At 38.7% G+C, this 19,539-nt stretch overlaps 1 protein-coding gene across 1 annotated transcript in view; it reads right to left on the bottom strand.

The window, feature by feature from the left end:
* The window catches only part of ago2 (argonaute RISC catalytic component 2), a 50,559-nt gene extending 35,083 nt beyond the window's left edge, over positions 1-15,476 (bottom strand). The window contains exon 1 of the mRNA XM_061882398.1: positions 15,259-15,476. Within this exon, the coding sequence (XP_061738382.1) occupies positions 15,259-15,277 (19 nt within the window). The 5' untranslated portion in view covers positions 15,278-15,476. The remainder of the gene's footprint in view (positions 1-15,258) is intronic.
* Between the last annotated feature and the right edge of the window lie 4,063 nt (positions 15,477-19,539).

Raw genomic sequence — 19,539 nt, 5'->3', positions numbered from 1 at the left:
TAATATACATTTGTATCATCTGCAAATGTAATACATTTTAATTTATTAGATACTGAACAAATATCATTTAAATTAGGTATAAATAACTTAGGTCCAAATAACAATGCTTGTGGAACCTCACAAGTTACTGTTCTTGGCTGCGGTTTAGTCTTAATAATTTCCAGACATTAAGAACTATTACTTAAATAACTATTAACCACTGTTGTGAACCACCTCTTATGCCATAGTTTTACAATTGTTGAGGTATTGAGATAGGATTGTGAGGAAAATGTCTGCTGTGGTGGAGGTGAGTTTGAAAATGAATATAATAAAAGTAAGTTTTAAGTCGTTTAACTTTAAGGTGTAGTCCAACAATTTTAGGTTGGAGTATTTTATTTTTATTTAGACATTGCATTACACCATACATCTGGGTGGTGAGCTAAGATAGGATGAATAAGGAGGCACACCAAATCTCAACAGCTTTCAGTTAGCTATAGACTTTTGATAGTATGATGCGAATAATTATAACCTTTACAATTGTTTGCTTTGAATAGTGTTGAATGATAATTACAAATAAAAGCCTAGATTTATATGTAAAGTGTTTTAAAGGAGAAAAGTGTTGTTTGGCTTATCACTTAGCACACGACCTGTGTGTGTGTGTGTGTGTGGCCTGCGCTATCAAAATAATGAAGGAATGGAATCTGGAGGGATGAGAATAAATGTATGCTTTTGTTTTGTAGAATATCACGCACGACAGTTAAGTCAGAGTGCACAACCAACTAACTGATAGGCACAAATGATAGTCTCATTAACTTATAATCTTTAGTTGATTTAACATTTAATGGGACAATTAATGCTGTGATTTTAAATGTGATATGCAGAATTGCACTAAGCAAAAGGACAACGACAATGCTGGATAGAGTAACAAGGAAACAACTCCTTAATTTACAAATTCTGAAACAAAAATGTCAAAAGAACTGAGAGGTCAAAAATCAACTAAAGTATATTCAGCAGTGGGTGACCTTCCTTTTGAGCTCCAGCAGGTGGAGAAGAGAATCCTCAACAGATGTGGGACCAGACAGGTGGACTCGGGTGGTGGACAGCACGGTGCTTCAAGGTCAGTCCGGGGTGGAAACTGTTTCGCCTGTGACCAACCTGGTCACTGGGTTCAGGACTGTCTCAACATTTCCGAGCGGGAGAGGTCCCGTCATGCCGCCGGACAAACACGAAGGCGTGGCAAAGGACGCCCAGCAGGGGATACAAACAGGGCCCATGCTGAACATAAGTGTCAACGGACAATGTTATCAGTTTGTGATTGACACTGGTGCCACCAACTCATCTCTGGATGCAGAGGTACCAAAGAAACTGTGTGCTTCCCTTTTGAAGGTCAAAGGCTTCGCTGAGGTCATAAGAATGTTTACCTGTTACCGGGCCACTTCTGGTTCAAATTGCTTGACACACACTGAAGCACCCCTTCGTGGTCGACCTGCACACACCGTGCCTGCTTGGTAATGACCTGCTTTACAAACTGTACCCTGACATTCAATATCGCACAGAAGGGACCTTCCTGGTGTTACCTGACGGTACAACCACCAAGCTGCGACACCACTACCAAGGCTTCTCCATGAGCATGAGCTCATACCACCGAAATGGCTGACACCCGCTGAGTGCCCCAACTCCTGCTGCAACTGTTCTATCAGTGAAAACCCTGGCTGGCTGAGCTGTCTCCGTGTGTACGACCACCCGACCTGCCATATGTTATGATCACCAGTTAGTCGACTCATACCGGGAGGCCTTTGACTCCTTTTTACATATATATATGTTGGAACTCAAGGTGTGGCTGCTCAAGTTGACATATCTTTGCAATAACTAACATGGTATAAGATGGACACAAAAGCTGTCCCACATTGTTCCCTTGCTCTCTGTCCCGCCTACGAAACCAAAGACTTAGGTCCAATGATAAAACAAGGCGTAGCTGCCGCTGATTGAACCGATACCCAAATACCACATTTTCAATTGTTTCGGATGTCCGTTAAAAACATAGCTTTGGGCTGCAATTTGGACACTCCTGCTGTAGGCTACGAAGAGCTAGTAGCTACACAACCGCTGAGCTAAAATAACACATTCAAGCATATGAAATAATTATAGTTGCTTATTACATACACAAAGTCGGTTAGAGGCTGAAGTCTGATAGAAAGTATTCAGTAACAAACAAATCCAGTAGTTACTGTCAGACTCTAATCTGGGGTACCTTTGTCTATCGGAGACATGGGTAAAACCTACAACACCTTTTGTTCTAATTAATGTTCCGGGGTACAAGATTACAGAAAAAATAAATCAAGTGACAAAGGGGGGAGGAGCAAATTAGTGAACAAAGTGAACAAATTACCCTCCCAGTAGATCGTCTTGAGTATGTTGGAATTAAAATCACATTTTCCTCAGAAATGTACTTCAAGGAAATTGTAGTATACTGACCACCCACAGTTAAAGACATTTTTCTCAATTCATTTTTAGACATCCTCAAACAGCACAGTATGAAATAATTGAACATTATGGGGGACATTAATCTGGACTGGTTAAATAAGTCGCGTAGAAAAAAACTTAAGGATATAATAAACGGCTTCTACATGACACAAATGATAAGCAGCCCTACTAGAATTACATTGGATACAAAAATCAAAGAGATCATCTTTAAATACACTAAAACAAAACCCAGAAAGATAAGTACTCAAATAAAAATACCTCAGATTAATGAAACAATTTTGATTCTAATGAAAAATTGGGACTCAGCTCTCAAAAGAGCAATTAAAACAAGTCTAAACACGGATCGTATGATTTAAAAAAAAAAAAAAAAGTTTTGAGGGACAAAGTTACAATGCTTATGCGGAAGTCTAGGGCTGACTTCCACTTAGAATTATTATCAATGGCGGTAATATCACAGACAGTCTGGGCATAAGTGATCATTTTAATAAACATTTCATCCAGTTTGTACAAACCCTAAATAAAAAATCCCTCAAAATCAGTGCAAAGAATTGCCATTTATTCAGGATGGACTAAGTTTAGAATTAACAAATGAAACAAAGGTAAACAAAATCCTTCCTGCATTATCAAACTCACGATATCGAGATATGTACAGTCTGGACACTTTCTTCCTAAAAACTTATAAAGATAGTCCTACTGCTCCTATAACAACATTGATAATTAAATCAATAACAGAAAACACTTTCCATACCACGTTGAAAGCTGTTACTATCATCCCAATCCATAAAGCGGGAAATAAACAAGACATCAACAAGTACAGACTAATTAGCCTTTTCCCTGTTATATCAAAAGGAATGGAATAATTTAAGTTAAAAAGTGGCTTTGGAGCAATCAAAACTGCTCACACGGTCACTAAGGTGGACATTATGTTTGACATATCAACTTAATGTGTATTATATTATCCATGAGAGCATTTTTGTTGTAAATTGTGAGGTGTGTCTTGTTAAAATTATGGTAGTTTTTACAAATGATGACAGATGTGAACAAGAGCATGTATTGTCTTTGTGTGATGATGTAAATAAGGTGTGGTTGGATTGGATATTAAGTATGTGTCAATGAAAGGGCATTTTATGACTTTCTTAATTTGATTACATGTTATATTGTGATTATTTATGGATTAATTATTAATTATTATTAATATATATACATTATTAATTATGATTAATTAGTGTCATAATTTTATTGCATGATTTTTGTATTCCTTTAATTTAAGTAGCCAGTGATGGCAGATGGAAAGTAGCTATTTAGATATAATCTGGTACAGAACATATCTGTTTTCGAACAATGTTTTTGTGCATTGTCCTATCCTATAAAGACTAAACTAAATAAACTACTTAGTGAATTATTGAGGCCAGAATAATTCCCTATGTGTTGTTAAAGGCCTACTGAAACCCACTACTACCCACCACGCAGTCTAATAGTTTATACATCAATGATGAAATATTAACATTGCAACACATGCCAATACGGCTTTTGTTGTTTACTAAATTACAATTTTAAATTTTCCGGGAGTTTTGTCTTAGAAACGTTGTGTAATGATGACGTGTACGCAGGACGTCACGCGTTTTTAGGAAGTATGAGCGCTACGCACACATACAGATAAAAGTCGTCTGCTTTAACGGCATGATTACACATTATTTCGAAGATCTGTGTTGCTGAGTCTTTTGCAATTTGTTCAATTAATATTGGAGGAGTCACAGTAGAAAGATGGACTTGGGAAGCTTTAGCCTTTAGCCACACAAACACACGGTGATGCCTTGTTTAAAATTCCCGGAGCTGAAACTTTATCAAAGCGTGGTCAAGCAGACATGGATCCCGACTACATGTCAACCAGCAGGTTTCGGTGAGAAAATTGTGGTTAAAAAGTCGCCACTTATCGGATATCAGCTGAGCTTGTGTCGTCCGTACAGCTGCCATCGACACCCGTGAGACACTGCGCGTCAAGACACCCGTGGAACGTACACCTCCGATTATCAGGTAATGTCAAACTCACTAAAACACTAGCAACACAATAGAAAGATAAGGGATTTCCCAGAATTATCCTACTAAATGTGTTTAAAAAACATCGGAATACATCCCAATGCTATCGCATTTTTTTTTCCTTTTTTTTTTCTAGTCTGTCGCTCTTAATATCCTCAAACACGAATCTTTCATCCTCGCTCAAATTAATGGGGAAATTGTCGTTTTCTCGGTCCGAATAACTGTTTTTGTTGGAGGCTCCCATTAAAATCAATGTGAATATGTGAGGAGCCCCACACTTGCGACGTCATCGTCTGCGACTTCCGGTAAAGGCTAGGCTTTTTCAGGAAGTACCAAAAGTGGCGAACTTTATCGTCGATTTTCTCTACTAAATCCTTTCAGCAAAAATATGGCAATATCGCGAAATGATCAAGTATGACACATAGAATGGACCTGCTATTCCCGTTTAAATAAGAAAATCTAATTTCAGTAGGCCTTTAAATATCAAATTACTATTGCAAAAGCAAACATTGACCTCAAACATGACCTGTCCTCCGCCTCTGCTTTTGCTGCGCTTGACTATCAGCTGCCTTTTCTTTTTCTTGGATGTTTCTGAAAGTGCTACTACTACTACGTCTACTACTACTACCACTACTAGTACTACCACTACTACTACTATTGCTGCTACAACTAACACTGTCCCTTTTGCAGGGACAGAGGGGGGAGGAGGTAAGTTTGGACTGTGTCAAGTTTGAGCAAGTCGAGGTTTTTATTCAATTAATTACAGTGGTTGGCGGAAACAACCCAAACCTCAGAGGATGCCCATTCAGTAATTAAATGTTTTGTAAATGATCTAATACCCCGACATGGTTTCCCCAAAAAGATTAGGTTAAACAACGGCAACCATTTAAAAATAAAATCTCATTAAGCCCTGGTCGAAAAGGCTCTCGGACTAGAAAAAAGGTTCATCCTCAGTCCCAAGGTAATGTTGAAAAGGATGAACCACAACATCAAAACAAATTGGCTAAAATCTGTGCACAGACCAAATTGAATTTGATTGACAAGTTGCCATTAGCGTTAATGATCATTCGAATGTCCCTGAATACAACTGTGTGTGCTTTTGAATTTTTCACCCTGTAAGATACATACAGATTGGCCCTTCCAGGACCAGCAGCACCCTCGGAAGGAGGAATCAGCATGAGACCAAAAAGGTAATTATAAAATAAAAAGATGCAGAATTTATGTGTCAGTTCCTCTGTGCAGATTTGAGGATGACAGCCCGCCACTCCAGATTCCCTTCCTCCCACCGAGAGGGTCAGGGTCAAAGTCGGATCCAAGACCTTTTCCCGAGGACCTGACTGGGAGGAACCTAAGAGAAGAGAAAACACCTTGCCAGCGATGACGAGAACGACTAAGGTTGCCAGCCACAATGTGTCCATCAAACCTCCAGCAGCTGTGGAAGGAGTTGTTGGGAGTACCAAACGGCGAGGAGGCCTTGAAGCAAGCCGAGGACCTGGATTTGAGTACCAACAACTCCAACTCCCCCTCAGCCTTCCCCATCGTGGCCAGAGCGCACATGCCAATGCACAGTCTGCCCAATGGACAGAGCCACACGCCCCAAAGAGAGACAGAGCCAGACTGTTTGAGTGGATCTCCTTCTCCACTGGGGCAGCCAAAAGCCCAACGAGGTGTCGGCAGACCACCAGACTGAGGCACCACCGAGGAATCTACACGAGCACTAATCGAGCATGGACTCATACGAAATTCAGTTTTCGTTCAAAATCAATTGGTAATCAATCATATTGGTAACTACATCCATTGCAAATGCTGGAGAAAGAATTCTGCAAGAGCTTACAGTCATAAGTTTATATTCATTTTTAAACAGATTTTGTTTGATTGATCATTAATGTGAAATACATCTGAATGAGCATATATATATATATATATATATATATATATATATATATATATATATATATATATATATATATATATATATATATTCATCTAATTCTGTTCACTTATGTTCATGATCAAAGTATTCTGTTATTCCATTTTACTAAATCAAAGGGGAGGCCTCTAATTGTGTTCTGTGAGATGGTTTTACTGCAGGCTGATAACAGTGATCGCTCAGTGAGGGTCATTGAGGAATTTTCGCCCCGTATCTCTATCTGTGGTAGAGGTTTTAAGTAAGTGGCCTAGGTCAGAAATCGGTATGGTCCAGGGTTGTAGAACCCTGGAAAGGGGGTATGTAGTGGAATTTCTGACATTTATACCATATTTTGTGTCTGTTTTAGTCCAAAAAGAAAGTCTGTCTAAAAGCCTCTGAATCACTGGAAGTGCATATGTCGGTGAAAGTTGAACTTGTGGTCGGGCTAACCATTCTACAAAATGTTTTGATTGTATATTATCACTAAGGGATTCAAGGATGTTTCAGAGCAAACAAGTCCAAAACAAATGGATCTTGACACATGAGGGAAACATAAAAAGGCCATTAGACCAATATTATGATATGATTTTGCTTGATTTTGATCATCCACGTCTCTCCGGAGGACGTTATCTGTTTGCATGGTCAATCCAATCCAATTTTGTACTTTTGATTATGAATATATAAAACGTTTGTACTAAAACCACTTTGTTTGCTGTTTAAGCTTTGGTCAATCCACTACAATGCAAAATACAACTCCCTAGAATGCTGAATTAGTGGCAGCCCTGGGCTTGTTTCTTTGCAATGAGATGCAGATGGAAATCAGCCGTTGGCTACAATCTGTCACATTTATGTTTTATATGTCCATTAATGTGCATTGTATCATGTTACAAAGTTATAGCAAATATAAGAAAGGGCAACTTCCTATGAGCAGTTGCATTGTCCATCTATAAACAAGCTTATTGGTGTGTTTAGATGGACAGACCAAAGTCAATTCGGAGAAAATGCAGTCGTTTATAAATTACTTAATGTTTCTCTGCGGCCCGTTAGCAAATGCGTCACGGACCGGTCGTTGTACAGTATACCGGTACGAATTAATAAAAAAAAAAGATACTATCCTGCCTTCGATAAACAACAGTACATTTCATTCATGGACATGATGGCGAGCTGAGGTGACATTGCTGGTAATCTGAGCCAAGGAGCATGTTAGTCAACACACACACACACACACACACACACACTCACACACACACACACACACACACACACACACACACACACACACACACACACACACACACACACACAAAGCGGAGATAGAAATGGCTTAAAAACTAACAATACAGGTGAAGCTATAAACACTGGAGCGCCGCTATGAAAGCGGTGCTTTAAAACATAACTAACCGGTGGCTAACGTCCCTCTGCAGTGTTTTAGCTACTTCTAAATCACTAGTCCTTACCCCCGTAGCAACAAATTAACTACGGCTCTTACAAGCATCGTCACTGCAGGACGAGGAACAGCTTAAAATAGTAAAAGCTAACCGATGGGTGGATCTATAAAAATATACACTTTAACGATAACAAGTACAAGAGCTGTAAATAGTCGATACTACAATGTTCTCATAAATATTTTTTATCATCACAAAAAAATAAATCCCTGGACAGAGGAGAATTTAATGACCAATGTATGATCCTGTAAGTTCTTGGTATTGAATCAATACCCAAACTTGTTGTATCATCCAAAACTTATGGAAAGTATCAAACAAGAGAAGAATAAGTGATTATTACATTTGAACAGAAGTGTAGTTAGGACATGTTAAAACACAAAATAAGCAGATAAACAGTGAATGAACAAGTAGAAGTAGATAATAATACTTTTTTGATTGATTGATTGATTGATACTTTTATTAGTAGATTGCACAGTACAGTACATATTCCGTACAATTGACCACTAAATGGTAACACCCGAATAAGTTTTTCAACTTGTTTAAGTCGGGGTCCACGTTAATCAATTCATGGTTTCTAACACAATATATTATTGCATACATTAGGAACTGTTGTAACCCGTTGGTTTACTGACTGTAATTGTGGCGAAAATATTAATAATGATTATTTTGATTGATATTGAAATCACAATTAACAAGATTAGTCTTTCATTTAAAAACATGATTATTTATTGCACCGCCAAAGCTCAACTTTAAATAAAACTTATTTTTGAAAACTACGTATTTAAATTAGCAACAAATAAACAAGTAAAATCATAGTAATAGTACCAGCAATAAATTAAAATAACAATAGCAATATGACAAACTCAATTCAGTTTTCTCACTTTTTTTAATTCCATGTTTACCTTTTACACCCATTTTAACACCATAATGAGTGTTTTTTTGTGTCAAATACAATTAAACAAGATGTTTGTTGATTGAATGCCAAAATCCTCACATTTATTGGTGTAATACATCTTTGGAAAATTTTGACCAGTATTTTAAGGTCAAAGCATACAAATTGTATAAATGTATCAATAAGTGTTTTAATTGCATTATGCTTGTGTAAAGTACTTTTTTGAAACCTTGATTTTGTTAGCGTAGTCATACTAGACGTGCCACACCACGCTATTATTGTGAAGGGGTTAAAAGCCTACTGAAACCCACTACTACCGACCACGCAGTCTGATAGTTTATATATCAATGATGAAATCTTAACATTGCAACACATGTCAAATCCGGGTTAGTTTACTAAATTGTAATTATATATTTCAGGCCGAAATATCCGTCTGAAACGTCTCGGTATGATGACGCGTGCGCGTGACGTCATGGATTGTCGAGGACATTTTGTTCCAGCATCGTTCCCAGCTATTAGCTCGTCTGTTTTCATCGCGAAATTACACAGTATTCTGGACATCTGTGTTGCTGAATCTATTGAAATTTGTTCAATGGACAATGGAGACGTCAAAGAAGAAAGCTGTAGGTGGGAAGCGGTGTATTGCGGCCCGGCTTAGCAACACAAACACAGCTGGTGTTTCATTGTTTACATTCCCGGAAAATGACAGTCAAGCTTTACTATGGAACAGAGCGGTCAAGCGAACACGGTTGGATTGAACCACACACACAAAGTACAGTGTATTATGCAGCGATCATTTCGAAAGATCATATTTCGAAGAGGGTCCCTTGCGAAGGGCAGCAATGGGCATCGCCACCACCCGTCGACTGGTGCTGAAGAAAGGTGCGGGGCCGACCTTCAGGTTGTACAGGTACGACCATATAATATCACTAAAACACTAGTAACACACTAAGCAGATAAGGGATTTTCCAGAAATATCCTAGTAAATGTGTCTAATAACATCTGAATCACTCCCAGTGCCCTCGTCTTTTTTTTTTCTAGTCCTTCACTCTCCCTTTCCTCATCCTCGCTCAAATTAGTGGGGAAATCTTCGCATCCTCGGTCCGAATCGCTCTCGCTGCTGGTGCCATGATTGTAAACATTGTTCAGATGTGAGGAGCTCCACAACCCGTGAAGTCATATAGAAAATGACTATATCGTGATATTCGAGTATACGTTCTCACGCAGTTGTTTTTAGCTGCTGGCTTAACACTACAGGCTTTTTTCACTCTTTGTTGTCTCCTTCTCACAGACAGCAAGCGCACCTTCTTACATACATCACATACGTATACGCCCTCACGGAGCAGAGAGGTAGCAACATGTGTAACGTTAGCTGTGGAGCGAGTGGTCATAAGACAGAAAGAAGGTGCAAATCTGGTAGCAAATGGAGGAATAATTAATTCTCAAGAAAAACAGCAGGGGTTCCATCGTCTGGCGGTGGTTTGGCTTCAAGTGGGAATATGTCGAACAGACAACCGTAATTTGTCGAGTGTGGGGCAAAAGCGTTACTACAAAAAGTAGCATTACTGCTAATATGTAGCATCATTTGAAAAGTCACCCACTAGAGAATGAAGAGTGCTTAGTCCGCATATCAAATTCTCAGTTCGGTGCTACAAGCCCACACCATCAAAATGCAGAGGCAAACATTTCCAGATCAACACCGTATGAAAAAACTAGTCAACAACAAAAGGAGATACTGTTTGCAGTAACCTACCACATAGCGAAGGACGGACACTATTTGATTTCCTATTATGCAGCTCATTTTTATTTGACACTCATTGAAATATCTTGTGTGACATCATGCACAAAAGTGCAGTTTATTTGTTTTAAACTACTTTAGCGGCGTTCTGTACAAAAAGTGCACTTTAATTTAGTGATATTTTGATACGTCATCTTTGTGACATCATGCTCAAAAGTGCACTAATAACTTGTTTCAAAATGTCTGTGACAATCTTGCACTTTCTGTTTTGAAATGACATGAATGTTTGTGCCACTGCTTAATAACTGTTTAATAAATACATTTTTGGTTATTTGACTTAGGTGTGATTTCCCTCTCTGCATTAAAGTTTAAAATGAGCATTTATTAATGCAGTACGAACAGGAATGTTTTAATGTAGACACATAGAATCATCATACTGGTGTGATTATATGCATAAAGTGTTAATTCAAGGCTAAGGCAAAATATCGAGATATATATCGTGTATCGCATTATGGCGTAAACATATTGAGATGTTAAAAAAAAAGCCATATCGCCCAGCCCTAGCACAAAAGTGCAATTTATTTGTTTTAAACTACTGTAGTGGCATTCTGTACAAAAAGTGCACTTTAATTTTGTGTTGTTTTGATATGTCGTCTTAGTGATATCATGCACCAAAGTGCACTAACAGCGTGTTTAAAATGTCTCTAACAATCTTGTACTTTCTGTTTTGAAATTAAATGAATGTTTGTGCCACTGCTTAATAACTTTTTAATAAATACATTTTTGGTTATTTGACTTAGTTGTGATTTCCCTCTCTGCATGAAAGTTTAAATTGAGCATTTATTAATGCAGTACGAACCAGAATGTTTTAATGTAGACACATAGAATCATCATACTGGTGTGATTATATGCATCAAGTGTTAATTCAAGGCTAAGGCAAAATATCGAGATATATATCGTGTAACGCGATATGGCGTAAACATATTGAGATATTAAAAAAAGGCCATATCGCCCAGTCCTAGCACAAAAGTGCAGTTTATTTGTTTTAAACTACTGTAGTGGCGTTCTGTACAAAAAGTACACTTTAATTTTGTGTTGTTTTGATATGTCGTCTTAGTGAGATCATGCACCAAAGTGCACTAATAGCTTGTTTTAAAATGTCTCTGAAAATCTTGCACTTTCTGGTTGAAATTACATGAATGTTTGTGCCACTGCTTAATAACTGTTTAATAATTACAGTTTTGGTTAAATTGACTTAGTTGTGATTTCCCTCTCTGCATGAAAGTTTAAAATGAGCATACATTATTAATGCCTGTATGAAGAATAATCTTTTAATGTAGACACATATAATCATCATACTGTTTATATTATATGCATTAACTGTTAATTCAAGGCTAAGACAAAATATCAAGATATATATCGTGCATCGCGATATGGCGTAAACATATTGACATATGAAAAAAAGGCCATATTGCCCAGCTCTAGCACAAAAGTGCAGTTTATTTGTTTTAAACTACTGTAGTGGCGTTCTGTACAAAAAGTGCACTTTAATTTTGTGTTGTTTTGATATGTCGTCTTAGTGATATCATGCACCAAGTGCACTAACAGCTTGTTTTAAAATGTCTTTGAGATTCTTGCACTTTCTGGTTGAAATGACATGAATGTTTGTGCCACTGCTTAAAAACTGTATAATAAATACAGTTTTGGTTAAATTGACTTAGTTGTGATTTCCCTCTGCATGAAAGTTTCAAATGAGCATTTATTAATGCAGTACGAACAATAATGTTTTAATGTAGACACATAGAATCATTATACTGGTGTGATTACATGCATAAAGTGTTAATTCAAGGCTAATGCAAAATATTGAGATATATATCGTGTATCGCATTATGGCGTAAACATATTGAGATATTAAAAAAAGGCCATATCGCCCATCCCTAGCACAAAAGTGCAGTTTATTTGTTTTAAACTACTGTAGTGGCGTTCTGTACAAAGAGTACACTTTAATTTTGTGTTGTTTTGATATGTCGTCTTAGTGATATAATGCACCAAAGTGCACTAATAGCTTGTTTTAAAATGTCTCTGAAAATCTTGCACTTTCTGGTTGAAATTACATGAATGTTTGTGCCACTGCTTAATAACTGTTTAATAATTACAGTTTTGGTTAAATTGACTTAGTTGTGATTTCCCTCTCTGCATGAAAGTTTAAAATGAGCATACATTATTAATGCCTGTATGAAGAATAATCTTTTAATGTAGACACATATAATCATCATACTGTTTATATTATATGCATCAACTGTTAATTCAAGGCTAAGACAAAATATCGAGATATATATCGTGTATCGCGATACGGCGTAAACATACTGACATATGAAAAAAAGGCCATATTGCCCAGCTCCAGCACAAAAGTGCAGTTTATTTGTTTTAAACTACTGTAGTGGCGTTCTGTACAAAAAGTGCACTTTAATTTTGTGTTGTTTTGATATGTCGTCTTAGTGATATCATGCACCAAGTGCACTAATAGCTTGTTTTAAAATGTCTCTGACAATCTTGCACTTTCTGGTTGAAATGACATGAATGTTTGTGCCACTGCTTAATAACTGTTTAATAAATACGGTTTTGGTTAAATTGACTTAGTTGTGATTTCCCTCTCTGCATGAAAGTTTAAAATGAGCATACATTATTAATGCAGTATGAAGAATAATGTTTTGATGTAGACACATATAATCTAATCTTCATACTGTTGTTATTATTTGCATCAACTGTTAATTCAAGGCTAAGACAAAATATCGAGATATATATCGTGTATCACGATATGGCCTAAAAATATTGAGATATTAAAGGCCTACTGAAACCCACTACTACCCACCACTCAGTCTGATAGTTTATATATCAATGATAAAATATTAACATTGCAACACATGCCAATACAGCCTTTTTAGTTTACTAAATTACAATTTTAAATTTCCCGGGAGTTTTGTCTTGGAAACGTCGTGTAATGATGACGTGTACGCAAGACGTCACAGGTTTTTAGGAAGTATGAGCGCTGCGCACACACACAGCTAAATGTCGTCTGCTTTAACGGCATAATTACACAGTATTTTGGAGATCTGTGTAGCTGAATCTTTTTCAATTTGTTCAATTAATATTGGAGAAGTCACAGTAGAAAGATGGAGTTGGGAGCTTTAGCCTTCAGCCACACAAACACACGGTGATTCCTTCTTTAAAATTCCTGTAGGTGAAACTTCACTATGGATCAGAGCGCGGTCAAGCGAACATGGATCCTACCGAATGTCAACCAGCAGGTTTCGATGAGAAAATTGTGGTTAAAAAGTCGCCTCTTACCGGATATCAGCTGAGCTTGTGCCGTCTGTACAGCTGCCGTCGACTCCCCTGAGACACTGCGCGTCAAGACACCCGTGGACAAACACGTACGACTATCAGGTACTATTTAACCCACTAAAACACTAGCAACACAATAGAAAGATAAGGGATTTCCCAGAATTATCCTAGTAAATGTCTCTAAAAACCTCAGAATCCGTCCCAATGCAATTGCGTTTTTTTTTTTAACTTTAAAAAAAAAATTGTTTCTAGTCCGTCGCTAACAATATCCTTAAACACGAATCTTTCATCCTCGCTCAAATTAATGGGGAAATTGTCGTTTTCTCGGCCCAAATAGCACCTTTTGTTGGAGGCTCCCATTAAAAACAATGTGAATATGTGAGGAGCCCCCACACTTGTGACATCATCATCTGCGACTTCCGGTAGAGGCAGGGCATTTCTCTTAGCACCTAAAGTTGCAAACTTTATCGTGGATGTTCTCTACTAAATCCTTTCAGCAAAAATATGGCAATATCGCAAAATGATCAAGTATTACACATAGAATGGACCTGCTATCCCCGTTTAAATAGGAAAATCTCGTTTCAGTAGACCTTTAAAAAAAAGGCCATATCGCACTGCCCCTTGTCTACTGTATTGAAATGAAGTCAATAATTAAATTTTTTGTGGTCATTTTGAAAACTATTGGATTTAGTTTTCAGTACTGTTACCAGAATATTGGTATAGGGACAACATTAACAATAAGCAACTAAAACCGCAGCATATTCCTGGTTTTACTTCAATGTGTATTTGTTCGCCAAAAGCTTCTACACATAAATATAAGTGCACAACGCTCCAAATGTGTTATCAACATGCAGCCAGAAGGGTTGAAACAAGTTGCTAATCTTGTAAACGAGGAGCCACCCTTTCTGCAGATAACCCTAAAGCAAGATATACTCTGTGTATGTGAAACAAATGACATCTAAACTGGATTACATTTCAAAACAAAACTGTTGATAGAACATCGCTTTCAATGCAGAGCACTAATGGGTGATAAGATTAAATAGCATGACCAGGCGCTGACTATATATCCAACTCAAGGGAGGTATAATGTCGATATAAATAATATGATGAAGACTATTATTACACATGTATTAACAAACGGAATAACTCAAGCCATTAGCATTTGGAAGCTATGAACATACACTCAAGTTTGGATGAACGAGGTGTGCTAACTTGGCTAACAGCAGGCTAAGTTAGCTAAGCTTGCTACCCAGTTAATGCTGAACAAAACAACAAATTGGAAGGGTTGTGAGAAGCAGCTCGATAAAACCAGCTTCAAACTGAAACTTCAAAACAAGGTTTAGTAAGATTAAAAAAAGAGAAGAGTGTAACTCCTGTGGACATCTTTGCTAGCTGCATCACTTAGCCTGTGTTAGCTTGTGCCACTTACCTCCAGCAGTGGAGTACATTTTGTCGACTTTAAAAAGCAGTGTCGTGGCCCTAAAAGCACCCCACTTTATGTTTTCAAATGAAAGTCGAAACTCATGCGTGGTCCAAAAATAGTTATCTGTACATAAGAAGGGATTTCGATCGGAGAAATGCGTAAATGTGGTGAATGCTTGAAGTCGCTCATCCTCAACGCGGCCCCATCCCCCCAACTCACACACGGTAGCCGAGTAAAAAACGAGCCAAGACGAACCAGCTCGGTGAAGCGAGAGAGTTCCCCTCTGCGCACTTCCGGTGTCGTTCACGTCGTCTCAGCCCAGTGGTTCTCAAGCTTTTTTTGTCATCCCCCACTTTGGACAAGGGGGAGTTTTCAAGCCCCACCTGCCCCCATCGCCCCAACAGAACGCATATGCCAAGCTTAACATTTTCAAATTTATTGAACATCACGTTACATTGAAGTTGTATACATTCAAACTCAATAACATAAAATAACATCAAGTTCAATGATAAATACAATAACTGTGCAGCTGTGGTATAACTAGCATCAAGTTCAACAATAAATAAAATAACTACTCAGCCCGTTTACTTTGAAAGAAATCAAGTAGCTTATTGACGTGATTGGGGTGTGTGGTCTCGATGTGTCTCTTTAAAGGCCAACTGAAATGAGATTTTCTTATTTAAACAGGGATAGCAGGTCCATTCTATGTGTAATACTTGATCATTTCGCGATATTGCCATATTTTTGCTGAAAGGATTTAGTAAAGAACATCCACGATAAAGTTTGCAACTTTCGGCGCTAAGACAAAAGACCTGCCTCTACCGGAAGTCGCAGACGATGACGTCACAAGTGTGAGGGCTCCAACAAAAAGTGCTATTCGGACCGAGAAAACGACAATTTCCCCATTAATTTGAGCGAGGATGAAAGATTCGTGTTTGAGGATATTGATAGCGACGGACTAGAAAAAAAAAATAGAACATAAAAAAAAAAAACATATAAAAATAGGAGTGTATATTGTAGCGTCCCGGAAGAGTTAGTGCTGCAAGGGGTTCTGGGTATTTGTTCTGTTGTGTTTATGTTGTGTTATGGTGCGGATGTGTTTATTGATTTATTTGAAGTAGAACAATGCATATTCATCAACATAGCACAAAAATGTAAATATGCCGGAGTTAACACAGTAGCTAATGTTTATCCGTTGTCCTAAGGCAGGTTAATACAGCAATCATTCAACAGGTCACGATACAAAAGAATACATAAATTGATTGATTGATTGACACTTGTACTGTAAGATTGCACAGTACAGAATTTTCCATATTTTAAACATTTATATTACAGTACAAATTATTCGCAATACAGACACATACAATGCTCTAAGAATTGTTCAGAACAGGGGTCTCAAACATGCGGCCCGCGGGCCAATTGACGTTATTATGCGGCCCGCGCTTTGATATGACAATTTAATGTTGGTGCGGCCCGCGAGTTTAATATGAATGGCGCTTGACAGCGTCATACTTGCCAACGTCCCCAATTTTCCCGGGAGACCCTTGAATTTCAGGGCACCAATTCTCTTGAAGCCCCTGTCAATTAGAGTTGTGTCGTTCGCGAACAATTCGTTCGAACGAACAAATCTTTTCAGTGAACGTACTGAACCGAATCACTTCATGAACTGATTGGTTCGTTTTTCAGTTCAGTTGAGCTACGCCGCGACCATGAACTGGCGCATTCTGTGACTCACTGAACCCTCTACAGAAATTTTTGTTTTAATGTTGGCATTTCTGGCGCTTGGTTTAATATTTGTTTTGTTTTATTTAAGGTAGCCTATTTATTTTCTTTTTGTTTGCACATTTAAGTTGATATTTTCTTTGTTATATTTTTAAACTTAGGCTACAGAACATTTAGTTTTTATGTTGGCATCTCTGGCTCTTAATTTATTTGTTTTATTTTGAAGGCATTTTTTTTTTTTTTTTTTTGCATATTTAAGTTTACATTTTATTTGGTACAGAACATTTAGTTTTTATGTTGGCCCTGCACTCTTCAGCATCTACATGCTGCCGCTAGGTAACATCATACGCAAATACGGTGTTAGCTTTCACTGTTACGTTGATGACACCCAACTCTACATGCCCCTAAAGCTGACCAACACGCCGGATTGTAGTCAGCTGGAGGCGTGTCTTAATGAAATCAAACAATGGATGTCCGCTAACTTTTTGCAACTCAACGCCAAAAAAATGGAAATGCTGATTATCGGTCCTGCTTGACACCGACCTCTATTTAATAATACAACTTTAACATTTGACAACCAAACAATTAAACAAGGCGACTCGGTAAAGAATCTGGGTATTATCTTCGACCCAACTCTCTCCTTTGAGTCACACATTAAAAGCGTTACTAAAACGGCCTTCTTTCATCTCCGTAATATCGCCAAAATTCGCTCCATTTTGACCACTAACGACGCTGAGATCATTATCCATGCGTTTGTTACGTCTCGCCTCGATTACTGTAACGTATTATTTTCGGGTCTCCCCATGTCTAGCATTAAAAGATTACAGTTGGTACAAAATGCGGCTGCAAGACTTTTGACAAGAACAAGAAAGTTTGATCATATTATGCCTGTACTGGCTCACCTGCACTGGCTTCCTGTGCACTTAAGATGTGACTTTAAGGTTTTACTACTCACGTATAAAATACTACACGGTTTAGCTCCAGCCTATCTGGCCGATTGTATTGTACCATATGTCCCGCCAAGAAATCTGCGTTCAACGGACTCCGGCTTATTAGTGATTCCCAGAGCCCAAAAAAAGTCTGCGGGCTATAGAGCGTTTTCCGTTCGGGCTCCAGTACTCCGGAATGCCCTCCCGGTAACAGTTCGAAATGCTACCTCAGTAGAAGCATTTAAGTCTCACCTTAAAACTCATTTGTATACTCTAGCCTTTAAATAGACTCCCTTTTTAGAACAGTTGATCTGCCGTTTCTTTTCTTTTTCTCCTCTGTCCCACTGGAGGGGGTCCGGTCCGGTGGCCATGGATGAGGTGCTGGCTGTCCTGAGTCCGGACCCAGGATTGACCGCTCGTCCGGAGTCGGGACCCAGGATGGACCGCTCATCCAGAGCCGGGACCCAGGATGGACCGCTCGCCTGTGTGTCTGCTGGGACATCTCTGCGCTGCTGAGACGCCTCTGCTTGGGGTGGTTTCCTGCTGGCTCCACTGTGGACGCGACTCTCTCTGCTGTGTTGGATCCACTTTGGACTGGACTCTCACGGTTGTGTTGGATCCACTATGGATTGAACTTTCACAGTATCATGTCAGACCCGCTCAACATCCATTGCTTTCGGTTCCCCTGGGGGTGGGGGGTCCCACATATGCGGTCCTCTCCAAGGTTTCTCACAGTCATCGTTGTCACCGACATCCCACTGGGTGTGAGTCCCACTGAGTGTGAGTTTTCCTTGCCCTTATGTGGGCTCTACCGAGGATGTCGTTGTGGTTTGTGTTGTGGTTTGTGCGGCCCTTTGAGACACTAGTGATTTAGGGCTATATAAATAATCATTGATTGATTGATTGATTGATTGATTGATTAAGGGTTTCTTAATTTAATATTTGTTTTTGCACTAAACAAACAAGGCCTATTTATTTAACTGTAGATTGCAAGCATTTTAGTAGGCTATTACTATTTTTTTTTTCCCACTTTTATTTATTAATTATTTTAATTTCAGGGCAATAAAACATATTTAACAACCAAGACATTTAGTCACACTTTGTTTATTGGACAGGCCGGAAACGCACACACAGTGTTTTTAAAAGTAACATAATCTCTGCTACAGCTGCAATGTCTGTTTGCGAACGTCAAGGGGAGTCTGTCAGGGCAGGGAGCGATTCACATCTGTCGCCCTCTGGTCCACAGAACAGTAGCTGAGTGATTCAGGCTCGCTTCACGAACCTACATGAACTGACTGGTTTGCGCTGAGGACGTGAATCACGTTCGCGCTGCACTCACTCACTCATTCCGAAACAGGACTCGCGATTCGCGAAGCTACTGACACAGAGAACAGACTCTGTCGCGGAGGAGGACGTTACATTGAGGCTCTCGTTCAGTCACTGTGCGCGTCTTTCATTGGGTGCTGAGGGCTTGTGTCGTTCGCAAACTGACACACACACCGAGATCTGCCGCTGGGGAAGCTGTTACTGACTGACTCATGATTCGCCGACCTGCACACAGAACTGCTGCTGCAGAAGTGATTCGGCGAACAAATTTTTTGAACGAACCAATTTAAGGAACTGATTCTAGTGATTC

This window comes from Nerophis ophidion, linkage group LG21 (assembly GCF_033978795.1).
Source record: "Nerophis ophidion isolate RoL-2023_Sa linkage group LG21, RoL_Noph_v1.0, whole genome shotgun sequence".
NCBI classification, from domain to species: Eukaryota; Metazoa; Chordata; class Actinopteri; order Syngnathiformes; family Syngnathidae; genus Nerophis; species Nerophis ophidion.
This window is presented reverse-complemented; position numbering and strand designations above follow the sequence as displayed.